General features: G+C 58.8%; 1 protein-coding gene across 4 annotated transcripts; it reads left to right on the forward strand.

The window, feature by feature from the left end:
• Positions 1 to 3,671: 3,671 nt before the first annotated feature.
• Positions 3,672 to 25,326, forward strand: MAP7D1 (MAP7 domain containing 1). 4 transcript variants are annotated; one of them, XM_075553914.1, is made up of 18 exons: positions 3,673 to 3,998; positions 16,151 to 16,504; positions 16,687 to 16,755; positions 17,277 to 17,440; positions 18,084 to 18,198; positions 19,675 to 19,785; positions 20,872 to 20,994; positions 21,091 to 21,245; positions 21,344 to 21,489; positions 22,319 to 22,656; positions 22,892 to 23,069; positions 23,161 to 23,299; positions 23,421 to 23,525; positions 23,770 to 23,823; positions 24,041 to 24,083; positions 24,170 to 24,260; positions 24,368 to 24,561; positions 24,725 to 25,326. In XM_075553914.1, the coding sequence occupies exons 1-18, from the start codon at positions 3,953 to 3,955 to the stop codon at positions 24,733 to 24,735; spliced, it is 2,436 nt and encodes an 811-aa protein (XP_075410029.1). In that variant the 5' UTR covers positions 3,673 to 3,952; the 3' UTR covers positions 24,736 to 25,326. The 4 variants fall into 4 exon arrangements, with proteins under 4 accessions (XP_075410020.1, XP_075410036.1, XP_075410029.1 ...); XM_075553905.1 differs by having other exon boundaries at positions 3,672 to 3,998; positions 20,872 to 21,245; XM_075553928.1 differs by lacking the exon at positions 19,675 to 19,785.
• The last annotated feature ends 100 nt before the right edge of the window (positions 25,327 to 25,426 follow it).

A 25,426-nucleotide genomic window follows, 5' to 3' on the forward strand; every position in this document is an offset into this window, starting at 1 on the left:
GATGCAGATCTCTGTGTACAATTTCCTAGTGGTTTCCCACCTCTTCTTCAGGTTCCTCATGAACCCTGCCGTCCAAACCTCGAAGGAGACTGGTAACCCTCTTGTGCCTCCTCTCCCTGGGGAGACCAAGAAGGGGACATATTTCTGATTCATATTCAGTGACTTGCCCCCTAGGCCCAGCCCAGCCTGGTGGTGAGACTAACGGCTCGCTCTTTTCTATTTCCGTCAAGGGGGAGGGGAGGATACTGTACTGGGGCCACATGGGAGGTGACAGGGTGCCCTGCCCCCACCTGTGGTATATTGGGAGCCACCCAGCTCCAACCTCAGAGCAGGACATCCATTCCAAACTCTCTCAGGTGCTGGGGGCTGAGATCGGCCAGGGAGCCTGGCCTGTCTGTCTACCTGGACCACACCAATCAGGGGTCACTGTCACTCATCCTCCTCAGTGGCCTGCCTGCCTCCCCCCCTCCACAAATATACACATACACACACACAGCACTCCCTGTAGATCCATCAGCTGCTCAGGAAGCTTTCTGGGTCAGCCACAAGAACTGTCCCTCAAATTAAAGTTAACCAGCATCTTGTGAGAAGGTTCAGGTGGCCTCCACCCTCAATCTAGGGGAAGGAGGCTTCTTCGCTTTGTCATCCTTGACAGTTTGAGCCTGTCGGTTCCTTGTTGTGAAGACTGTCCCATTCATTGTAAAATGTTCCCGTCGGAGTTGGGGGTAGAGGGGAGAATAGGCACTGCTTGAAAGTCACTGATACTTTAAACCAGGGGTCCTCAAACTACGGCCTTAGGGCCACATGCGGCCTGCCAAGGACATGTATCCGGCCCGCGAGGTGTTTTTGCCCGTTTGTTTTTTTACTTCAAAATAAGCTATGTGCAGTATGCATAGGAATTTGTTTATACTTTTTAAAAAAAACTATCGTCTGGTGCTCCACTGGGTCTGAGGGACAGTGAGCTGACCCCGTTTAAAAAGCTTGAGGATGCCTGCCTTAAACTGTCTCTTGTCAGGGAACCCTCCAAATTCAGTTCCAGTGAATTAAACACAGTAGAAGATTTCCAGGTGTAAAGTCCTGCTCATTCCTCCTCTGCTGAAGAGCCTCCAGCAGCTTCCCATTACCTCTATATCTAAGGAACCCAAGGCCTCTTACAGAGGCCATCCCAGCCTTACCATCTTTCTCACTGCCATTGAGTCCATTCTGACTCCTGGTAACCCTACAGGACAGGGTAGAACTGCTCCTTTGGGTTTCTGAGACTGCAACTCTTTACGGAAGTAGAAAGCCCAGACTTCCTCCCCCAGAGTGCCTAGTGGTTTCAAACTGCAGACCTTGCAGACCAAGCCCAATGTGTAACCACTATGCCCCAGGGCTCATCATCTCTACACTCGCTACCAGTTTTCCCCTCCAGTATTCTTGAGCTCAAGCCAGTGTGGGCATTTCCCTAGCCCCCTATATCCTATCCTCGCAGAAGCTCCTGCCTAGTCACCCTTCAAGACCAGAAGTGGGGGGGTCAGAACGGAGCTAAAGCAGAAGACTCTCCCCTCTTGGGTTCTGTTCTTGAATCCTAAGTCCAGGTACTGGTTGGCTCCTGGTGGCTCTGTTCAACTCGGGGAGATTCAGGTCCTGGAGGCCTCTGATCTTACAAATGACAGCTGCTCCTTATCTACCCCTGAACCCTGAACGAGCAGATTCGACTCCCATCACCCAGCAGTCCTTTCGCCCTGTGGATGGAGTGGCTGGCAACAAAACCAAAGGCTGTGCTCCCTGTCCTAATCCCATGTTATCCTCCGACGCTCAGCATCGTCACCCCTATTTCCTGTTGTTCCCAGTTGCCATGGGTAGAAGAGGATGCTTGGTGATGGCTGCTCCACAGGGTACCCAGGACTATGGCTTTTTGACTTTTCAGGAGCTGTTGGATGGATTTGTCTTCCCAACTGTCTCTGGGTAGGTTCCAACCACCCATCTTTAGACTAGTAGTCAGGTGGTGTGCTTAACCCTTTGCCCCACAATGGGATCCACTGAGCTTGAACCCACTGGGCAGCCACTAACAACAATGTATTTATTGACTGCCTTGTAGACAGCAGTCTGTGCTAAGCACCGGGTCTGCATTACCTGATTTGATCCATACAACGACATCATAATACTTGACGGCATGATTACGTCCCAAATTATAGGGGTCTGTAGTCAGGGTTTTTATGGAGCACCCTAGCCTAGTGGCACCGTGGGTTCAGCACTGGGCTGCTAGCTGAAAGGGCCAGCAGTTGAAACCCACCAGTCCCTCTGCAGGAGAAAGCTGTAGTCTTAGAAACCCTGTGTAGGTTCAGTATGAGCCAGGATGAACTCAGTGGCAGTGGGTTGGGTTTATCAGGCTGGGTTTTAGGAAAGTCAAGTCACTGGTTTAAGGGTACCAGCTGTAGACGCAGCACACCTAGGAGCACCAGTGTTTTTTCAGCCAGTGAGTGGGTGCCTTATGGTTTCCCCTGAAACCCTCCCAGCTACTCCCACCTCCCAGGGAAGGCCCCCAGGTGGTCCGAGACCCAGGGCCTTTTGTCCTTCACCCTCCCCCTCTTGGGAGCTGCTTAAAGGAAGGAGGGTGGGGGAAAAGGGGGTGGGCAGACAGCATCCATCTCATTGGGCCTAATCTTTGGACAATAGAGGCGCTAGAGAACTGACCTTCAGGAGGTCAGAACAAAGGGCAGGGCAAGGGGTGGGCAGGGCCCAGCTGTGCATCTCTTGGACTTCTCCGCCTCAGTTCATCCCTGCATCACCATCATTGATCAGCCTTCCCAGCAAGCCCTCCGCGCCCGCACCCGCTGGCTGGGCCTAACTTGGCTGGAGGCCCTCCCTTCAGCCAGCATCAGCTAGGGGATTGGGAGATCCGCTCCATAGGGCTTCTTTGGGGAGAGGGCTCACCCTCTCCAGCCTCTGGCTGCAGGGGAGAAATATCTTCTGGGGAGAATGGAGGGGTTTATTGGACAGAGCGGGGCGGGGTGAGGCGCGGTTCAGGGCCAGGACCACCCAGTTGGGGGCCCTAGCAGATTAGAGACTTGGGTAAAGCAGCAGCCCAGGCTGTAATTACCCTGGAGGAGTAGGGAACGCACCAACCACCGGTCCTGGAGCGCAGGGCGGCGGCCGGCAAGGCTCCCATCCCTCAGCAGGGGAGACAGGGCAGCCCTCTCGGGGTTCCCCGTGACCCTCCCTTCATGCACCTCTCCGCCCTCGACGGCCCCTGGCCGGTTAGGGTTTGAGATGGGCTTGTCAAAGCATCTAGACTTAAAGCTGTCTCCCCAGCCCAAGAGCCAGCACCCCCAGACTCCATGGTGGGACAGGAGACTCCCAGCCTGGTTCCCAAACGCTCCCCCCAGTCCCAGCGGCGGGTGAGTCACCCGAGCGCTCCCTACATAGTCTTCTCGCGCGGCGGACCGTACCATCACGCGGCCGCAGGCGGGGGGACGCAGCCAGACGGGCGCCCGCGGGAGCCCGGGCGCCCCCTTCGCCAGCGCCGCAGAGGAGGCGCTCGCAGGCCCGGAGGGCCCCGCGGCGGAGTGGGGACGGGGGCGCGGGGCGGGCGCGCGGCGGCCGGGTCCCGGGTCGCTGCGGGGGCGGGCCCCCCTCGCGGCACTTGGTACGTGCCAGCGGCCTGGCCAGGCCCAGCCCCGGCTGTACAATAGGGTTGGGCCGCGGCTGGTACTGGGCCGGCGCCGGGCAGTAGGGAGCTGGGTCGCTATCGGATCCGATAGACGCGGGCGGCCGGCGACCCCGAGCCTAGCAGGCCATCGGCCGCGCCAGCCTCGACTTTCCCCGGAGCGCCGCCGCTTGCGAGCCGTTGCCCGCCGGGCCGGGCCGGGCGTGATGCGCCGCGGGACCCCAGTCCTGGCTGCGGGCCGCCGCCGCCGCCGCCGCTGCCACTGAGCCCCCCTCCCCGGAGCCCCCCAGTGACGCTGCAGCCATGGAGAGCGGGCCGCGCGTGGAGCCGGGCCCCGGCGCACCCCCAGGTACCCACGCAGGAGCGAGGTCGGGGGGAGGTCTAGGGCGGGCGGGGGAGGCAAAGGATGGGGTTGGCCGGCTGGGCGGGGACCCCTCCCCCGCCGCGCCCTCTGACCACTTGGAAGTTTAAAAATAAAGACTGCGGTGGCGGCCGCGGCTCGGGGCCATCGACGCATCTTCTGACAGCTGCCCCCTCCCCCACCCCGGACGCCGGGACGCCCTGGGCGCCAGATCCGCAGGGACGCGGCTCCCGAGTTGTTGGGGTGACCCTCCAGCTCCAGTCCCGTGCTGCCGCGGTTAGCCCGCCCCCACTCCAGGCCCTGAATCCTGCCCTAGGAGTTGGGGTGTCGGCCCCCTCCCACCAGCCCGGGTGGACACATGTGACCCCAGCCTGGATGTGTGTGTGTGGATCAGGGGTCCAGACTCAGGCCCGTGTCCCGCATACCGAGGCCCAGGCCCCGGCCCCGCGCGCCCCACGCCCAGGCCCTAGCCCAGACCGCGCCCCCACCACATCCCTCCAGCTGCCGCGCAAAGGGCCTGTTGCCGCTCGGGCCGGCGGGAGGGGAGAGCAGGGGAGGGCGGGGAGGGCAGGGGGAGGCCTCTGGCGGCGGCTGCCAAGGAGCCCGCCGGATAAAGGCGAGGGGGAGGGGGAGGCGGCATTGTTAGGGGTGAGGGCGGGAGCTGAGGAGTGGGCCGCTCCCCTGCAGCCTGGCCTATTCTGAAGCCCACCCAGCCCGATCTGGGCAAGCGGGGGACAGAAATAAATCTGCTCCTATCGCTGCCTGCCCTGCTCTCCCCTGCCCGGGGGCCGGAGCCGCTCTCCGGTGAAGGCTGGAGGCCCGCAAACTGCCAACTCGAGAGCTGCCACCTCATTGCCCAGGCTGACGTTTTGGGACCCCTACTTCGGGCCTAGACCACCAAAGCGCCCTTCGCGCCCCAGGCCCCATCAGCCGCCAGGGACCAGGACGTCTGCAGACCCTGTTCCGTTCTGGCCCCTGCTGAGGAGGGAGTTTCTGGTTGGGCCTGGTGTCTTCCTGGAAGGGGAGGGACGCCGAGCCAGACAGCGTGCGTGCTTGCGTGCGAGATTACTGATGTCCCAAGTTCTGTTTCCACTGACTCAGGGGGGAGGGCCCCATCCATCCCTACACCCCTATGGAGTCCTGAAGCCTAATCCTATCACCTCCCTGCCCCCTGGGGCGTGGGCCCAGAACGAAACCGTGGCTGGGTGCGGAGAGCCCAGGAAGGTGAGGCTGCTCATCTGTGGGTGGGCTCCTCCCCATGCCAGCGTGGGTGCTTCCAGGGGAACCTGTGGGCCCGGGAGCTGAGGAAGGAGGAGGAGGTAGAGTCAGGTGTGTTTGAGGTGGGGGGTGTCGTAGGCCGTAAGTACAGCGCCTAGGTCTGCCCTTGGCCCTGCAGAGCCTAAGAAGGGGACACCCAGGATGGTCCAGCCCTGGTCCCCCTGCTTTCTGGCTCTGCTCCTGACCTCCAAGCCCAAGTGTGTACCTGAGGTGGACTGGAGGTGGTAACTGCAGGACACAGGGCCTGAGTGGATGGCTGGTTGATCACTGGGGTGAGAGGCCTGATTGAATATAGGGACATGGGGTTGGATGCCTGGCTGTGCTGACGGTCCTGGGTAGCAGCCCAGGGGTGACTATCTACAGGGTCCTGGACTGGGTGTAGATGAAATTCCATGATAACGGCTTAGGGATTCAGGCTGGCCCCACACGAAGGGAAACAGAGGGTGACAGGGGCTCTTTGAGAGGAAAGGGCTGCCTGGGAGAAAATGTGCTTCAACCAGCCACCCCCACATGCCCACCGGCATGTGTCCTAGGAGCATCTGAGGCCTAGGCTGAGGCTTCTGATGCCATCCCTACCCTCTTTGGACTGAGGCAAATATGTCCTCGAGCCATATTTTCTGCCTCTGGGAATGGGCTGGTGTTGCCAGCCTTGCCGGGTGAATCTGAGGGTTAGTGATGTGGGACCGATGCGGGACCGTAAGGAGCCCGGCTTGCAGGCAGGTACCCATAAAATGCCCTGACCATGATTGCACTTCCGTGCCAGCAGTGGGGGGTGGGGGGATGGGAGCTGGGAATCACACACTCCTTGCCTCAACTTGAAAGCGCAGCACTGTGTGATAGCAGGCAAATTTCTTACCCTCCGTCTTATTTCATGACCCAAAGATTGGGCTTCAAAGTACCTGACAGAAACACTGGGCTCATTAACATAAAACACAGCCCAGACTCTAGATGGATATTGTTTAACATGTTATTTTTCTTTCCTTTGGTGGTCTGAGGAGAAGGTCATAGAGGTGAAGGGTGGGGGCTGGGAGGGGAACTTCTAACAGACATAAGCCAGGGGGTATCTTGCTCCCCCCTGGTGCCTGGGGCAGGGCAGTCAGTGGGACTAGGAGGGAAGACCTCAGCAATGGGTACAACCAGCTGCCTGTCACCAGTCAGGCCAGGTGGATGCCAAACCACGTGCCAGCACAGTGCTGGCTATGCAGAAGGCAGAGAACTGAGTCACCAGAGTCCCTGCCCCTCGAGCGCCTCATCTAGCAGGGGAGGCAGGACGTTCCCAGCGCCCAGCAGTCTGGAGGGAAGCCCAGGTACCATGGTGATCGCTCCTGCAGCAGTGGGCTCTGTGGGGGTAGGCATCACACTGGAGGCCTTTTGGGTGGGGCCAAGGCAGGGCGCACAAGTCAGTCATCCCACTGACAGCTTCCCCACTGCGACCACCCTTGGCTGGTGGGCCCAGCCATGAGATGCACTAACGAGTCCATGAGGAGACCTGGGGAGTAAAGAGGAAGCTGTCTACTCCCGTAACGACTACTCCCGTAACGTTACTCCCGTAACTACTTCTAATCTTGGAAACCCTATGTAAGATCACTATGAGTCGGAATACAAGGAGCGCTGGTGGCATAGTAGGTTACATGTGGGGCTGTCAGCCACAGGGTCAGTGGTTTGAACCCACCAGCTGCTCCAGTAAAGGTTCATAGCCCCGGAAACCTTAGGGAGCCGTTCTTGCCTTATGAGGTCCCTGTGAGTCCGAATAGACGCCAGGGCACTGGATTTGGTCATGTACACTCATGCATATGCAAATGAACAGGAAGGGGCATTAGGCCAGCTCAGACTACCTCCCTCTTAGCATGGCCATCAACGGAGCCAGGCTGGAGGCAGGGCTGAAAGCAGGGCCCAGACTAGTGTGTGGTGTAGGAGGGCTGGCACAGCAGGTCTCAGGGAAGACCATAGTTGCAAGTTAGGCCATGAGAAACTGGGAACCACATCTTGGGGTGCCCACTGGGGCCAGCGAGAGCCAAGGAGCCAGGCTACATACAGCAGCTTTGTTGGCCCGTGGCAGCTCTGCCTGCCACCCATGGGCACAGCCCCAGTGTCTCTCAGCACTTCTCATCTGCAGCTCTGCCCTGAGGCGAGCAGAGAGCTCCGTAAGGCACAGAGCTGCCTGCTTTGGTTCCCCCCATCCCACCCCGCGCACCCCAACCGCACTAGCACTGCAGACCATCCTTAAGAGAAGAAAGGGACCAGGCAGGACCCCTCGTGAATCAAGTGAGCTCCCACTTGTCTCCCACTCCCATTTATGAAGGGCCTGCGCTGTGCTCAGCATGTGAAGCATGCTGCCTGCATTGAATGTGCTCCTCACCACCCTCCCAGGAGGAGGGACTATTATAATCCCCATATGACAGATGGGGTCCACAATGGTGATGTCATTTGCTCAGCGTCACCCAGCTCGTTATTGACAGAGGCAGGACTTGAACCCTGGTCCATCTGTCTCCAAAGCCTCTCTGCTGGATGATCACAGCAGAGGCCCTTCTGCGGTTGGTCTCCCGTAGGCATCTTGGTCTTGAGGTTGGCAGAGGCTCCCCTAGGCAGAGGTGGAGGCAGCCAGGCTCTGGGTGCCCCCCTGAATCCTCTCAGGGTGAAGTCTGAGCAAGTTGGACCAAAAGGAAAGCCAGGACTCAAGCAGACTGGAAAATCCAACCAGTGGGCTACCCCAGGCCTTGGGCAGAGGCTGGGCAGTGGCTGCTCAGGGCTGAGAGGAGGAACATGTTGGGCTGTGGGATAGGGTCATTTCCTGCCGCCTAAAATAACAGGAAGTAGGTGCTCCTGATTGGAGGCTGGGAACAATGGCCACCAGCAGGCCAGGGAGCTGCAGGCTCTGCTGGGTTCCTGGGGCCTGGTCCTGCTGCCCTGCTGTCCTCCGACCTGTGACCAAGGCTCTTAGAACCACCTGAAGCACCCAGGCTGTCCCCTCCCAGTGCATTCCCTCTTAGAGCTGGCTCGGTGCCCCCACCACTTCCCCCTGTTCATCCGGTCCCCCACTCAGGCAGCCCTCAGGTTTTCTCCACCCACCCACTCAGGTCTCCCCAGAAGGAAGAGAAACCCAGGAGGCTGTCCCCCACCAGGCAGAGCAGCAGAGCAGGGACACAGACTCTGCCCCACTGCTTCTGGGCCTAACACCCCACCCCACCCCCAGCGCTGCTACTCCTTATGACCAGTGTCATTTACGTGAGGGTCTTAAGCTCTCTGAATCCATTTCCTCATTTGTAAAAGGGGCTAATCATACCCACCTCATGGGATTGTGGTGAAGATTGAATGAACTTTTTTTTTTTGAATGAACTTTTTAAAGGTAAACAAATGGATGAATGAGTTTAAAGTGTAACGCACTGGCGCTTTAAACTTGTGCCTGACACAAGCATTAGCTGCTGCTGCCCCTCAGCCTCTCAGTGGGTCCATGCAGGCAGCGCAGGACTGCCCTGGACGAGACCACACAACTGTCCTGGGGCCTTGTGCAGCACTGGGCCCTAGAGTGGGTGTCTGTGTGTGTGTGTTTGCTTCTGCATCCCCGCTAGGTCTGTTTCCTGTGTTTGGGGAAGAATGCCAGAGCAAGCATTGCCTCTTGGATCTCCCCATTGTGCAGGCTCGGTCTGCATTAACTGGGTGACTCTGCCTTTCTGTGTGCCTTTGCCCCTCTGCTTGCCTCCCCGTCTTTTGTCTGGTCCAGCGTTGCCACCTGGGGAGCTGCCCAGAGAGTCCGAGGTGCTAACCTCTGCCCTGTTGCCTTTCCTGGCCCAGAAGTGCTGTCTGTACAGCTCCCAGCCCTTCTCTGGGCGCTCCCTGCTCTGCCCTCTGGAGGTGGGCTGCTTTCTCCCATCCCTCTGCCCTGTGCCTCACACTTCCTGCCTCCTGCTGGCCAGCCTGGGCAGGAGCCTGCCTTCCCCACATTCCTGCACTCTGAGCTCACAGTCTGCCTGCCCCACCTACTCGACCTGCCTCTTTGCCATTGTCGGGGAACATTCTTGGTGGGGGGATCCCCCAGATCATTTCCTTCTTCAGGGAGCAGGCAGGTGCCTCAGGGGAGGGTGATGTGACCTACCGGAAAGAGCATGACGTGAGGGCTTTGTCACACAGACAGGCCTGGATCCTAATCCTAGTTCTGACACTGACATGAGCAATCTGTCAGTCTGAGTAACCGTTCTCTCACCTAATGCTTGTCTAAGAATTAAACGAGATAAAAGAAAGTGCCTGGTTTACAGTACTCACTGCCATCGAGTCGATGCCAGCTCATAGCAACCGTATAGGATGGAGTGGAACTGCCCTCATGAGTTTCTGAGATGGAAACTCTGTACAGGAGTAGAAAGCCCTGTCGGTCTCCTACAGAACTGCTAGTAGTTTTGAACTGCTGACCTGTGCTTAACATCCCAATTCATAACCACTATGCCTACCACCAGGGCTCCTTGCTGGGCTTCGGAACTGGCAGGGGCCCAGAGCTCTGATATGCCTGAGATACTTAGCGAGGCTAGCCTTTGGAGTAAGGAGTTCCAGGTGGCACAAACAGGTTGGTAGTGTGAACCCACCAGAAGTGCCTTGGAAGAAAGGCCTGGTAGTCTGCTTCCCAGCAGGTCAGATCCATGAGCAGTGTGGAGCTTTGGTTATAGCTCCACTGCCCATCTGCCTGGCTGTCCATCCATCCAGGCATCCTTTAAACACAGAGCTCCTACGCCATGCCAACTGGACCCTGAATAAGGCTCTGTGACCACAAAGTCAAAATGGACTAAGACCCAGTCCACACTCCCCATGAGCTGGGCTGAGCCAGGCGCCAGTGTTGTGAGGGGGCTGTTTGGCCCAATAGGAGGTGTTTGTGGTTGCAGGGAATGACAATGAGACAGGTGACCATCCCTTTGAGGGCCTTGGCCCTGAGCCTTCTGTAGACCCCAGGCACATTCTCTCCAGTGCAAGCTCCCTGGGGGCTCTGAGGAAACCAGAACCCCACAGCGCGTTAGCTCCTGCCCCTTTGCTCTGCTAACGTACTCTGTGCTAAGAAATTAGTAAAAACTGGCAGGTACCTAGGTAACAAAATAAAACTGAGTTGCCAAAAGGACACATTCTGACAATAAAATAAAATTCAGGGACCAAAGGATTGCATCTGGTAATTGAAAATAGGGAGAAAGGCAAAAACGGCTTAGCTGCCGCAGCTTACAGATCATTAGCCGAGGAATGAAATTGGCTTAATACGCTTTGTTCCCAATAATACTGCCCCAGTAAGGTTTCCCCCGGGCTGGCGTCATTCTGCGGGAGAGTATTTGGATTGAGGTCAATAGTCCGCCAGGTCGAGAGATGGGTTCCCAGCATGTTGTTTGCCTCCGGAGCCGCTTCTCCCGTGGAGCTGCCGGAGTAAACACTAACTTCAGACATGGCTCAGCCCAGGACTATTGAGGCGGAGCGCTGCCGCTGCCTCCAGTGTTTATCCGTTTGCAGTCAAGGCCACATGACCTGCTCTTCGGGAGCATTAGAATTGCCTTCCCGTTGTCCGTGCCTGCTGCAAGGTCCATGGCCTCAGTCAAGTTCAGCATCATCCCGAGCACTTTGCCCTCGTCCCACACTTGGTGGCTGTCTGCACGTTCTGTGGCAGCTGCTGGTGATACAGTGGTGAGCCAGGCCGGCACGGGGCCGGCTCTCGGGGATCTGCCTCACAGGGGGGGGGACTCTGACAATCGTGGGGGAACATGTTAGCCATGGCAGCGCATAACGAAGGGAGAGGGGCCTGCAAAGGCTTCTGAGGAAACTTCCCTGAGTTCAACACAACAGGAGGGGAGAAAGCAGGAAGCAAGGCCCTGAGGCCGGAAGGAGCCTGATGGCTACCCTAATTAAAGGAAGGTCAGCAGGTCAAAGTGGATTCCCGATTTCTAGGAGCAGGAGGAAGAAAGGGTAAAATGGAGTCATTGTGTAGGCAGCAACACGGGCTGCTGCTGGCGGTGGGGAATCTGGTGATGGCAGGGAAGGATGACCCGGTGTCACCAACTGGCCGGGTGCGAAAGGCTGAAGTAGCCAGTGTGGAAGGGACACAGCCATGGTCCCCGACATGGGAATGGTGCAGGACCGGGTCAGGTTTTATTCAGCTGTTACACAGGACCAACTCGACAGCAGCTAACAATATGTGTAGAGCCATGTAACAAGAGTTTTTTAAAAACCATTGTGACTGGTGTGCAGAGAGCAAGTGTGGGTAGCCGGTGGGCGGGGGGGTTAGAGTAGGGCAGGAGATTCCACAGGTGTTGGGGGAGGCCAGACTGGCTGGCCTGATTTGTAGAGTGGGTTCAAGAATTTTATCTTGATCCCCAGAGCATGGAGAAGCCCCTGGAAGGTCCTCAGCGCCAGGGAGTGCCATGATCCGATGTGCGTTCGGAAAAGGTGACTGGGCGCTCAGTGGGAGCAGAGCGGGGATGGGCACAGGTGGGGCAGTGGGAGGACTTTTCAGGCATCCGGGCAAGAGGTGATGTCGTCTGCCAGGTGGAGCTCTTCCAGTGTTCCCTCAGCAAGTAGCTGGGGAGCACCCGTAGACCGGGCTCTGGCCCTGGCAGACAACATCGGCAGAAACCATGTCCTCCTGGAGACAGCGTGGCCATGGCATCCTGCTTGTGGGGCAAAGTGGAGTTGGAAAGACAGGGCCTTTGGGAAGGGGAGGGGAGCTCAGTTGCAGTGTGTGGTTTAATCCGGGCATCAGGAAGGCTTCCTTGAGACCTGACAGGAGAGTAAAGAAGGGGCCCTTTGAGGTGAGCCTGCACAGAGGGCAGAGAATTCCCGGCAGAGGGAACAAGTGAAAAGCTGGAGGTCCGTGCGTGCCTGACATACTTAAGGGGGAGCGAGGTCTGGAGAAGACTGAGGGCAGAGAGCAGGCCCAGGAAGGAGGTGGCGGCCTTCCAGGCCATTGTGAGGGCTTTGGCTGGTCCCCCCTGTGCAATGGGAGCCCCGGAGGATGTGGGCATAGGAGAGAGAGAGCCCTGACAGGGCTGACTGTTGAACAGACTCGCCCGGCCGCTGTGCCAATGAAGGCCAACCAAGAATGGGAGGCAGGAAGGCTTTCACAAGCGATGACAGTGTGCCTGGACCAAGGTGGCAGAAACAGAGTGAGGTAGGATGTATTTTGAAGACAGAGCCAAAGGCCTTTGCTGAGAGATGAGATGTGGGGTGTGAAGCCAGAGAGAACCCAGGGTGACTCCAGGTTTCTGGCCTGAGAAACTGGAAGGATGGGGTTCCCCTGCACCCAAAGGAAACTGCAGGGGGCAAAGGGGTGGCTCGAGTGTGACAGGGACAAGCAGGAGGTCCGTTTGGGATGGGTTAAACTCGGGCATGTTAGACACCCGGGGTGTCAAGTAGGGAGGCGCCCGGATGAAACTGGAACGCGAGGGAGCGGTCTGGGCTGGAGACACACATTTGGTTGTCATCAGCAGAGCGCTGGCGTTTGAAGCTGCGAGTCTGGATGAGATCACCGAGGGAGGGAGTGAAGACAGAGGAGCAACCCACTGGGTCCGGGGCTGAGCCCTGGGGCACCGGCACCCAAAGGTTAGGAACTTAAAGTGGCGCCAGCAAAGGAGAGGGAGAAGTATCAACCAGCCAAGGTAGAAGGAAAAGCAAGTCCGTGTGTGGTCCTCAACACCAAATGCAGGAAATGTTTCAAGGTGCACCAAGAGGCCACCTGCTGCTGTCAGGCCAGCCCTGATGAGGATTGAAAAATGACTGCTAGATCTAGCAGGTCCTGAGACACCACGAGGAGCAGTTTCATGCCACATCGAGAGTGAGCACGCAAAGGAACTGGGACATTGTGGTTGGAGACAGGGGCAGCTGCTGCTTACTGAGCACCTGCCAGATGCCCCAAGGGGCCTCCCTACTTGTCACAACTACTCGGGGGAAACTGAGGCTTGGGGCTTCCTCAAGGTCGCACAGCAGAACTGGGATTCCCACTCAGGCCGGCCTGCTTTTCAAACCCCAAACCCTCGTACTCTGACTGAATCTGAGGTTCTGATATTGATCCTTTTAGACCCCAATCTCTGTACCTCTTCCCAGTCCCCCTTTAGAAGGCTATTTGGGACCGAGCTGGGGAGTCCCTGTCTTACCTGGTGGGTGTGATTTGCCTAGGCAGAGACAAACACCTGCCTACCTGTTCTTGCAACACCTGCAGCAAGCACTGGCTCGAGGAGAACCGTGACAGACCGGCCTTGCCCCAGCCTTTAAGCTCAGTACTTCCACACCCAGGCTTTGGCCCCAGACAGTCCTGGGTTCAAATTCTGACTCTGCCAGCACTAGGTCTACCGCCCTGGGGAAAATTCACTGCAGGGCGAGCCCCGATTGCCTCATATGTATAATGGGGCTGTGCAGGACGGGGAGACAAAGGGTTGACCTCAGCTCCCGGTGTGAAGGAAGCTCTCCCGCAGCAGTTGCCAGTTTTACTGCCCATTAGAGTTGGCAAAGGAGTTTGCAGCTGACTGGGACACAGACTGGTATAGAGGGAGCTAGCTGGACTGTCACAGAGTCTCGGCACTAGAGCCACTGGAGAGACAGGACCTCAGCTGGAGCTTGTACCTAGAACCCGGGAGGCCAGACAGGAAGGAATGTGAGGGAAATCGTGCGAGCCTTAGATAATTGCATTGCATAACATGCATGACCTCATTTGCTGCCATAAACAGAAGAGCAGGGCACACAGGGCGGGCAGGCGCCTGGACTCTGGCTGACAGATGCCTGGTTCTAACCCAGACTCCTGCAGTTAGCAGCGGGGTGACCGCAAAGTACTTGATCTCTTTTTCACTTTATTTCCTTCGTTGTATGAGACGTTTGAAAAATACTTTATTATTCGTTGGGAGTTAATACATGTATCCTATCATTCCATAGTTCAGTCATGTCGAGCAGAATTGGACAATTTCTATCACAGTCAGTTTCTAAATGTCCTTGTTCTTCCTGGACCCCTTGAACAAGAGCACCTCCTTCGTATGGTTGTCCGGTGAGGGGTAACAAAAGCTGATCCATAGGACATGCTTTGGACATAGGGAGAAATACACAAATGCTCGCAGTTATTGTCATGACTAACACGCACCACAGCATGCTATGGACAAGGAGCTGTGGTGCAGAGGGGTCTGACTCCAGAGCCCGAGAGTCCCTCTGCCCCGCTCAAGTAGGCACCCACTCCTTAGGGCGCCTCTGCCCCCAACACACACTGTCTCTCACAGTGGTGTGGAGTGCACCACCTCCTGAAGTGACAGGGCAGAAGACTCGGTGTGGTGGCAGTGTCCATTGACAGCACAAAATGCTTCCTTCGATCCACCATCGCATAGACCAACCCTGCAGTCTCCCCTCAATGGATGGGTAGCAGTCAGTGATACCAGGCATAACTCGAAGTGGTTTCCCTTTGGGAGACCTGGCGGCCTCATAGGGTGGGCTCACAGGGAAAGGGAGAGACGTGTTTGCTGGCAGGCCCTGCACTGACAACAGTCCCTGTTAGCTTGGGCTCTTCACCCCCATTTTACAGACAGGTAAAATGAGGCTGACTGCCTTGTCCCCTGATACCTGCTGGGGAGTCAGGCCCTCCCTTCCTAGCTTGGGTGGTGAGATCAGAATTGGGACCCTCATCTGACGGCCTCCAAAGCTTGTCTTTTAATCATCTCACGGGGTGCATGTGTACACACACCAAATTCTGTGACTTCCTTACTTGGTACTCCTGTGTCTTTTTTCCAGGGTTTCTGAAATACTGGTGTCTTAAAAGAGGAAGACTTTTGAGTGGGATTAATTATCAAGTTGCCCACCTCACTGGAGACTCTAGCAACATTGGCATCCCACCCGTGCCTGCACTGATTTCTGTTTTCTCGCGGCCCCGTGGGAGAGCATGGGCCCTCTGGGTGCCAGGCCCTGGACTGGCCACTGTGGCCCCAAGGGCAAGTAGAGGTGGGCGAGGCAGCCGTGGAGACAAGTCACCACCCTTTGGTGCGTTGTTGAGCGCCACACCCTAGCGTGCGTGGTCCACCCAGACAATGTTCTCCATCCTACTCTGGTGGGCAGAGTCATGGGTCCTCAAAGCTGGTGAGCAGTCACTGAGGTACAACTACGGGTCTTTCCCAGCCCGCACAAACTGGAGTGAGGGAAAAAGAAAAGAAAAAAGGATTCAAGGAAACAATTGGTCCAAAGGACCCAAGGATCACTGGAGCTACACAGTCTGAGACCTGTAGCAGCACTGGCTGGTGCCCAGCGATCACTACAGACCAGTCTGGTGCAGACCACAATGTAAGGTCCTGCACAGAGAAACAAATTTAAAACCATAGCCCCTGAGGAATCAGCCCTCAGCCCAACAGTAAAGAGGCCTAAAACATGAACAGTATCAGCGGGAAGGAGTGTGCTTCTTGAGCCAGCCAGCCATAGGAAACCAAAAGGGTGGGATTTGCCCAAAGGCGCAGCTGAGGCACAGTGTGTAAACATTGAGAGTTGGTGCGGGGGGGGGGGGGGAGTGCCACAAACTCAATGCATTTCCCTCCCCTCCTCCCTTTCTTCCTAGGGTCTTTGCATACCCGCCTCCTCCTGGCTTTGCCAGTGCCAACTCCTCTGTAGGTCTCAACTTGGTTGTCATTTCTCTAGAAGTCCCCCCAATATAGGTGACTTGTAATCAGCCTTTAGACTGTCTGTCCTGCTAGAGGAGACTCCGCAGAGCTGTGTTCTCGGTGCTGTTTTCCCATCAGCATCTGGAACGGCCTGGCACAGAGAAGGCTAAGTAAACGTGCATGTGTGGGTGAACGAATGAAGTCCTTTGGACGATGGAGACAGGCTACGTGGTCAACTGGCTGCGGTGGTTCTCCCTCACCCTCTCTTCTCTTGTGTTGGTTTTCCAGGTGTGGCAGCCAGGATCATCCCCCAAGAGCCAAGACCTTCCCCAGAAGGTGACCCCTTCCCGCCACCACCGCCACCGCCTACGTCAGCCCTTGTACCTGACACGCCCCCAGACACCCCTCCTGCCATGAAGACTCCTGTTAGCCCTAAACCGCTCCCATTGGAACCAGATAGTCCCTCGGGGCAGGTTGGACATGGGCCCGTCCCCCCACAAGAGGACTCCCCTCCCTCCGAGGTGAAGAGCAGGGGGTCCACTCCACCAGCTGCAGGCCCACGGGATACCAGGCCTCCTCGGAGGAGCAGCCAGCCATCTCCAACGGCAGCACCCACCTCGGATAGCACCCCAACCAAGCAAGGTGTGTGCGCTGCCCTCCGCCCTGGGCCCAGCTCCTTGACTCAGGTCTCGGCCCCACCTGACACTATCGGAGGGATCCCCTCTTCCCTGAAGGAGGTGGGGAAAGAAATGGGGGTGGGCTCTGAGGTGACTCCCCTTGGCTGAGCCCTCTGACTTACGTCTGCCCTTGTCTCCCCGGCCAAGATGCAAAGAAGGCAGGAGAGAGACATAAGCTGGCGAAGGAGCGGCGAGAGGAGCGGGCCAAGTACCTGGGTGAGTGAGGAGCAGCGGCACCTCCACCATCCAACCCCCAGTCCTGCTAACGATAGTGCACCCTTGTGGACACCGCCCGGTGTGCGCTGGGCTGGGTGCAGCACCGCACTGAATCCCCTCAGCAGCCTGCCGAGGATGAGGGATGAGGGAACCAGGCCTAGAGTGCTGACACCCTAAGCCCAAACCCCAAAAGTACAGCTCACTCCCAATCCTGTGCCCTTCATCACCCTCGGGGGACATTTGTCCAGCAGGTGTGGTGCCCAGCCCACTGCCTGGCACACAGACCTGTCAGCACCCCTCCCGAAGCCAGAGGCCAGGAGGCCAGTGGGGAGGAGTGGGTCTCCTCTCTCGGGGGTTGCAGACGGCCTTCTGTTTGAGGAGGGCAGGCAGGCTTCAAGGAGAGGAGAAAGTCGCAGCCCAGGCTAGGGTACTGGAGGAAGCCCCTTGGGGAAGACCTGCTGTGGGTCAGAACCCCTCCAGACTCCCTCACCCCTGCCTCCCCATCGGGCTCCTTTCACTAGCCGCCAAGAAGGCAGTGTGGCTGGAGAAGGAGGAGAAGGCCAAGGCGCTGCGGGAGAAGCAGCTCCAGGAGCGCAGGCGGCGGCTGGAGGAGCAGCGGCTGAAAGCCGAGCAGCGGCGGGCTGCCCTGGAGGAGCGGCAGCGGCAAAAGATCGAGAAAAACAAGGTGAGCTGATGCCGACTTCTGACTGGGTCCGTCCGGGCCTGCATGCGTCTCCCCCTGCCACCTGTAAGCTGGCTAAGTGCACGCACATCTGTGCTCGTGTCTGCACCTGTGCCCTGTCCGTGCACTCCCTGGGAGTCACTGTGAACCTGCTTGCTCGGCAGGTACTGCCAGAACATGTGCTTCGTCTTTGTGTGTATGCTGCGACGTGTCTGTGGGAATGTATGTAGCCCCAAGACAACATTAGAGCCCTAGCCTGAGTACTGATGGGGACACGGACAACAGTGACCTGGGCCGGCCCTGTGGCCCTAGGCTGAGGGGGGAAACAAAGCCAAAGTCGGGACCTGATCCTGCAAGGGGGCCTGGGAGTGGGCGCCAGGCTAAGGAGAGTCCCTCCCTATTCTCAGAGCAACAGCTCAGACCCCCAGGAAATGACTCAAGAACAGTGATCAACACTCCCACCTCCAAACAAGTCAGAAGGGAGTAGATGGTCCCTAATCAGAGGATTTGGTAGCCTTGGTTACCACCGATGAGTCAGGGAGTGCTTCTGGTGTGGGTGGGGGTACACTGTCACCGGAGGGAGAAGGGCCTTTCTACCAGGGATGATTTCCAGCCCAGACCTGTGTCCTCTCCCCACTTCCTCCAGGAGCGCTATGAAGCCGCCATCCAGCGGTCAGTGAAGAAGACGTGGGCCGAAATCCGGCAGCAGCGCTGGTCCTGGGCAGGGGCCCTGCACCACAGCTCGCCAGGACACAAGACCAGTGAGTGGGCGGCAGGGCTGGTGGGTCGGTGGGCTCGGCTGGGGGCAAGGGAACAGGGACGTGGGAGCAGCGTCAGAGCCAGGGCTCTCTGCGGCTGGCGCCTGGCTTCACGTGAATGTGTCTCCTGGACCGGGCTATGCGTCACTGTACCCCCAAGCACTACCACCAGCCGTGTCCCCTCTTCAGTTTGCTCCTCAAACCTCTGACTGGGTTCGGTTAGCCATCTGTGTGCCTGTCAGCGCACATCAAGGAGACTTTACTGCCCTGGAGGCACTCGGTATTGAAAGAAAACGTCACCCCTGTAGGGGTGTATTTTGTAGGTTTTTTTTTTGTCTCTTAGTTTCTTTACGTAGGACTTTCATGGATTTTTTTACCTGCTTCTTTGCTGGCATGCACGTCACATTCCACTGTGTTTGGATCTCTTCCTGTAGTGGCAAGCTCAGTGTCCCTGGCTGTGCGTGTCTTTTGGTGTATGTGCGGTGTGCGTCTGTGGCCTGGTGTGCGTTGGTGAGGCCCTCTGAGTCAGACAGAGCTGGACTCGGATCCGGGCTCTGACCCTTGCTAGGCGCTCTTAGATGAGCCACGTCACACTTCTCAACAAACAGCTCCCAGGCTTCGTCACACGTAAATTGGGAAGAGCAACTTACCTGCCTCAGGAGCACTGGTCTCACCCAACCGGTAAGCGGTCAGCTGCTAACCGAAAGGTTGGGGATTTGAGCCCACCCTGCTGCCTGGCAACAGAGAAGCCTGGGTATCTTCTTGAAGACTGCAGACCCTCTGGTGCAGTTGACACCCAGGGTGGCTGTGCATCAAAAGCTACTTAATAACAGCCGAGGTTGTCAGGAGAGGTTTGGGAGGATCACCTGAGGCCATGTGTGTGGTCAGCCCAGGACAGTGCCACTATCAAACGGGCTAGTTCAAATCTAGTCATTAGGGTGCCTTGATGAGTTTGTGCCTCTGTCCTTGTGCATGTCTGCACACATGTGTGCATGCGGAGGTGTCTATTGCCAGATCCCCTTGTGTCTGCATGTATGTCTCTTTGTGTGTTGGGATGAATATCTGTATTTGTGTCTCTGACTGTGTGGGTTCTTCTGTTCAGGATCGTCTCTGCATTTGGCCCAGGACGTGGGTGCTGTATCCATAGCGCCTTGGCTGGGCAGTGTCAGCAAGTGCCAATGCTGGGTGGCTGGGGGAGGAGGGACTGGCTCCCTCTGGCCAGGAAGGCTGTTGTTTCTCTAGTTTGGACTTTATCTCCCTCTGTTCCTTTTCCGTCGGCTCCCCCACCCCAGGTCATCACCTACCCCCACCCCCACCCCATCCTTACCCACTCCGGGGCCAAGTCTGCCCTTCCTTCCCGTCCTAGCCTGCCCACTCCTCCCTCTCCGACCCTGCCTCCGAGCATCCTGCATGGAAGGCCTCAGTGCCCCCCTGGCTCCTGTTTGGCCCGGCCCTAACGCCGTGTATTTTCCCCTCCAGGTGGGAGCAGGTGCTCCGTGTCGGCAGTAAACCTGCCCAAACACGTGGACTCTATAATCAACAAGCGGCTCTCAAAGTCCTCAGCCACGCTCTGGAACTCCCCCAGTAGAAGTAAGAGAAGGCCCAGCCCGTCCCCTCTGGAGTCCTGCCCCCAACCAAGCCTCCTCCAGAGCTGAGCTAGAGCCCCCAGGTCCATGGAGCCCTGTAGGCTCCAGGCCTCTGCCCCCACTCTACCCCACCCAGGGCTCTGTACCCCTGGGGGAGCCGGCATTTGGGTTTGGGCCCTGAGGACAGAGCTGTGCCCTGCATAGGGGAGAAGAGAGGCAAAGGGCAGTGGCCCAGCAAACAGAGAGCCTGGCAGGGACCTCAGAGCAAACTGGGGGTGGGGACAGACAGGCCACCTCATCTCCAACCACAGCCAGCTAGTGGCTTTGCTTTCCGTATGGGCTGTCTGTGTGAGTCCCTTGTTTTGGCTCAACCCCCAGGGTCCCCTCTCTCTCCAGAGCCCAGCCATGATCTTAACTGATCCCAGAGTTGGTCCCTTCCAGGGTGACTTGGCCCCTGTACTCCCACCAGGCCCAGGGGCGAACATGTGAAGGAGCCATGCTAGGAGTTATTTATACGCTCCTCTGGCTTTTATTTGCTTGTTCTGTTGCTTAGCAACCAAATCAGCTGCTGCACCAACCCCACCTGATTTTGGCTTAAAAATAACCAGGCAGCTGAGAGGACACTGCAGGGTGGCCCAGGCCAGCCAGGCCTCCTGGATGTGGCTCCCTGGCTCAGGACTTAAAAGCTGAGCCTCTCCTGAATCAGAAGGGCAGAGGCCTTCACAGTCCCAAATCTGTGGGACCAGGAACCCCTCTTCCCCCACTCCCCACGCCATGAGAAAGAACAAGAGCGGGTCGGAAGCACGGGACATGGCCACCATCACCACCAGTGCCTCTTCTTACACCACAACTCCAGCCCTTCTACCACAGAGAGTAGGGGGTTGGGGGGCTGAGGCCTGCAGCCAAGGCCCAAACCCCAGTGTGGATGAGTGTGGTCCCAAATGACAGGGAGGGAAGCCCTCCCTGGGGTGAAAGCCCTTGGACCCGGCCAAGGTATATGGGGAACGCACCTGGTCACCGCCCTTCACCTACGCTTGGCCTGCCTCTTGCGGCCGTGCAGTGACCGACTCCCCTGAACCTTCTCCCGCAGATCGGAGCCTGCAGCTGAGCGCCTGGGAGAGCAGCATTGTGGACCGTCTGATGACGCCCACTCTCTCCTTCCTGGCCAGGAGTCGCAGCGCGGTCACACTGCCCCGCAATGGCCGGGACCAGGGTAGGGGCAGCGGCCCCGCGAGACCACCCGCGCGGGGCGGGACAAGGGCCCGTCTTGCCGCGGGGCCACACCCCGAACGCACTCATCCCTCCGCAGCCGTGCCCGTGTGCCCGCGCTCGGCCTCCGCCAGCCCCCTGACGCCCTGCAGCGCCCCCCGGAGCGGGCACCGCTGCACCCCAGCCGGGGAGCGCCGCAAGCCCAGCGCCGTGGGCAGCCCTGCACTGGCCCGCCGCCGCCCCGAGGCCTCCCTGGTGAGTGGCCACCTCGCACCTGCACCAGCCGGGGGCAGGGTGCCCGGCCCAGGGAACGCAGGGGCGCTCATACTTTCCGGTCCTCCTCGCCTCGCCAGGTGCAGAAAAAGGAAAAGAGGGACAAGGAGCGGGAAAACGAGAAGGAGAAGAGCGCCCTGGCCCGAGAGCGCAACCTCAAAAAACGCCAGTCCCTGCCTGCCTCGCTGAGGCCGCGCCTCTCCACGGGCCCCGCCTCCGAGCTCAGGTGGGCACACTGGGGCGGGGCTCTGCAGACCCCAGGCCTGCCAGTCCGCTTTTTTACCCGTATTTGCTGAGCTATGGCGGCGCACTGGTTAGGCACTGGGTTCACAAGGTCGGCAGTTGGAAACCAACCTTCCAGCCAAGGCTTTCCACTCCCATAAAGAGTTACAGAATCGGAAACTCACAGGGGCAGTTCTGCCCTGCCCTGTAGGCTTGCCATGAGTTGGCATCGATTTGATGGCAGTGAGTTTGGTTCTTTGGTTTGGTACTGTCGGGGAAACTCACTGTCAGCGAGTCAATTTTGACTCACAGTTGCAAGGGGCAATGGTTCAAACCCACCTGGCTGCTTGCTGGAGAAAGATGAGGCTTTCAGCCCCCCTGAGGTGGGATCACTGAATCAGTCTGAGGGCCATGGGCTTGGGCTCGGGTTCTGGCTTATTTGTTGAGCACATACCTCTAGAAGGGAAATTCTTGAGGGCAGGGTTTTGGGGTTCTGAGTGGTGCTTTAGCATTTTCATCACGGACGTGCCCCCACACCTAAGCCAGTGATCAGCCGTTGTTCGCACTTCAGCATCAGCACCTGCTGACGAAATGACTGGACCCTCGGGGACTGTCTTGGTGCTGGGGGCACTTCGGTGAACAAAGCCGGGCATGGTTCATGCTGGGTGTAAGTTCACTCTGACGGAGGAGACAGATACTACAGAGCCCCATAGTGGATCCCTAATCACAAAGTGGGGTCTACCCCGCTGTGAGGGCATCAGGGTGGTGTGCAGGGAGAGGGGGAGTCCAGGCGAGTTGCATGTCCCAGGCCTCACTCTTTTCTCTTCTCTCAGCCCCAAGTCCAAGGCCCGGCCGTCGTCTCCCTCCACGCCCTGGCACAGGCCTGCATCTCCCTGCCCCGGCTCCAGCCCAGGGCCTGGCCATACTCTGCCCCCAAAGCCACCGTCTCCCCGGGGCACCACTGCCTCCCCTAAGGGACGCATTCGGAGGAAGGAGGAGTCAAAGGAGAGCCCCCGAACTCCTGGGCCCGAGGACAAGAGCAGCCAGAGCAAGGGCAGGGCTGGTGAGGAGGAGGCCACCACCGCCCCAGCCTCACCAGCACCATCGCCTGTGCCCTCACCTGTCCCAGCCCCACCCCAGAAGGAGCAGCCTACAGTGGAGAGCCCGCCAGGTGGGCATGCAGAGGAGGGGGTCGAGCGGTGGGCAGGTTGCCAGGGGGCCATGTTGACACACTAGAGGATGAGTCTCCTGGCCTCTGTGACTCCCGACTCAAACCGCGGGCCAGAGAGGAGGACGCCGCCATAGCCTTTGGGTGGGCAGGCGCCCCTGGAAACATGGGACCTGCAGGGGCGGTGGGGCGCCTGCGCTGATGTGTGCTGACTCCTGACCCCCGGCTCCCCCTCCAGGTTCTGCTGCCCCGGTCTCACCCCCAGCCCCTGCTCCCGCGGTGACCCCTAGCAAACCCATGGCCGGAACCACAGACCGCGAAGAGGCCACTCGGCTCCTGGCCGAGAAGCGGCGCCAGGCTCGGGAGCAGCGCGAACGAGAGGAGCAGGAGCGGAAGCTGCAGGCGGAACGGGACAAGTGAGTGCGCCCGCCCGCGGGGGACAGGGGCTGGGGGGCTGTGGGAGCTGGAGAAGAACTCCCCCGAGCCCCGCTTCCTCCTGTCCTCTAGGAGAATGAGAGAGGAGCAGCTGGCACGGGAGGCCGAGGCCCGGGCCGAGCGCGAGGCGGAGGCCCGGAGGCGGGAGGAGCAGGAGGCCCGGGAGAAGGCACAGGCCGAGCAGGAGGAGCAGGAGCGGCTGCAGAAGCAGGTGCCCCTGCGGGCCGGCAGGCGGGGCGGCAGTGCCCAATGGGGAAGTGGGAAGGGACAAGGGAGGCCCCGAGAGAGAAGGCTGGCCTCTGGCACCCAGTGCTCACTCGAGCCCTTGGCAGAAAGAGGAGGCCGAAGCTCGGTCCCGGGAAGAGGCGGAGCGGCAGCGGCTGGAGCGGGAGAAGCACTTCCAGCGAGAAGAGCAGGAACGGCAGGAGCGCAAAAAGGTGCCCGGAGCAGGGCGTTGTCACAGAGGGGCTCAGAGGTCCCCCGGGCGCGGTGGGTGGAGTCGGCTCCCCAGCTGGAGTGGGGTGCATGGGAGGGATCTTGTCTCGGACTTGTAGCCAGATGGAGAAGGGGGAACTAGGGCAGGTCCTCGGGAGCTTGGTGTGAACCTTAGGGCGCTGGGACCGCGCCGGGGTGGGGTAGGGTGAGGGCAGCCGGAACTGACCCGGTGTGGACCTCCCACAGCGCCTGGAGGAGATCATGAAGAGGACTCGAAAGTCTGAGGCTGCGGAAACCAAGGTCAGCCCCTCCACCGAGGCTGTCCCGTGGGTTGGGGTCCTTGCAGGTGGGGGTCAGAAAAGGAAAGGAGGTGGAGAAAGGTACCCAGCTCAGAGGACGGTAGCTCCGTGGGAGGAGACCCCATTCAGGGGCTGGGCCGAGCGGGATAAGAACCAAGCACCTCAGCTGGCATGTCCAGATACCCTGTGAGGCTGACTCCCCTTCCTGTCCAACACAGAAGCAGGATGGAAAGGAGACCAAGGCCCAGGACTCCGGCCCAGGTAAAAGCCCCTGCCTGCCCTATTGCCAGCCCCAGCCCTCCCCTCCGTCTCCAGACCCTGCTGATGGGCATTTCTCCTGTGTCCAGAGCCCATGAACACCGGGGAGGTACGGCCCTTGGCGCTGCAGAAGGAGGCTGTGCAGAAGGGAGAGCTGGAACCCCAGGAGACCCAGTGGAGGTAGCAGCTCCCAATTCCAGGGATACCCAGCACCGGAGCAGCCTGGCACTGGGGGTGGCCTGGTTTTTACAGGGATGTGAGGTGCCTGATTGCTGCTCCACCCACAGCCTGCCAAACAAGGAGTCACCAGGGTCCCTGGTCAACGGCCTGCAGCCCCTCCCAGCACACCAGGAGAATGGCTTCTCCCCCAAGGGATCCCCCGGGGACAAGAGTCTGGGCCGAAAGCCAGAGACGCTTTTGCCCTTCGCTGAGGCAGAAGCCTTCCTCAAGAAAGCTGTGGTGCAGCCCCCTCAGGTCACAGGTAGGGACCCCTGAACCCAGGACCCGAATCATTACCTCCACCCCCCCACCCCCCCCACACACACCAGCAACTCGGCCCCGCCTTCCCTGCTCAGCTAGAGCCCCTCCCATGATCCACCCAGACATTCCCTGTCGGCAGTTCACCGTGGCCCTTTTTCCCCCAGAAGTCCTCTAGGGGGTTGCAGCAGACCCGGAGCAGCTCCGAGGGCTCCCCTGCAGCGTCCTCCACGATGTCCGGAGGAGAGAGCGACAGAACAAAGCCGGAAGTGGCCTGGGCCCCTGGAGAAGGAGCCAATGTTGTTTTTAACCTGCACCTTATAGACTGACGTCCTTTGGCCAGCGCTGGACCCTGCCCCCCCAGTGCACATGTGTGCGCGCACGCACGGACACCTCCCCCAACACACACACATACACTCACAGCCTCTCTGGCCGCCCCTTGGGGATGGGCCACCTGTAGTATTTTGCCTTGGCTTGGTGGGGTACAGTGGATGTGAATACTGTAAATAGCTGTGCTCAGACTCCTTCCCCGTGTAGGGGTGGGTGCACGAGGCAGACACTCCCCTTCCGCCTCCCTAGGCTCCCGGAGAGATCTTCCTCTCTGTATTTAACTGTAACTGAGAGGGAACCCAGGTCTGGAGAACGGGGTCACCGTGGGCCATGGGAACTGGTTGTTTTAGGGGCACCCATGTGGCCTGCCCTCACCTGGAATCAGTGTTATTGCCTCTGATCAAACTCCTCCAGAAATAAAGTGAGAGTAATTCTGCCAGTCCTTTCTGTCCATGGGGCTGACCACAGGGGTGGGAGCAGGCGGCTTCCTAGGTTCTATGGATTTGGGGAGCCTAGGGCTTGGGCACCGGTGGCACTGC

Source organism: Tenrec ecaudatus, chromosome 1 (assembly GCF_050624435.1).
Source record: "Tenrec ecaudatus isolate mTenEca1 chromosome 1, mTenEca1.hap1, whole genome shotgun sequence".
NCBI classification, from domain to species: domain Eukaryota; kingdom Metazoa; phylum Chordata; class Mammalia; order Afrosoricida; family Tenrecidae; genus Tenrec; species Tenrec ecaudatus.

Coding starts and splice junctions, on each gene's coding strand:
- MAP7D1 (XM_075553905.1), top strand. CDS start 3,953: ATGGAGAGCGGGCCGCGCGTGGAGCCGGGCCCCGGCGCACCCCCAG. Junction 22,657..22,891: donor TACAGTGGAGAGCCCGCCAG/GTGGGCATGCAG, acceptor CTCCCCCTCCAG/GTTCTGCTGCCCCGGTCTCA. Junction 24,084..24,169: donor GGCCCAGGACTCCGGCCCAG/GTAAAAGCCCCT, acceptor TCCTGTGTCCAG/AGCCCATGAACACCGGGGAG.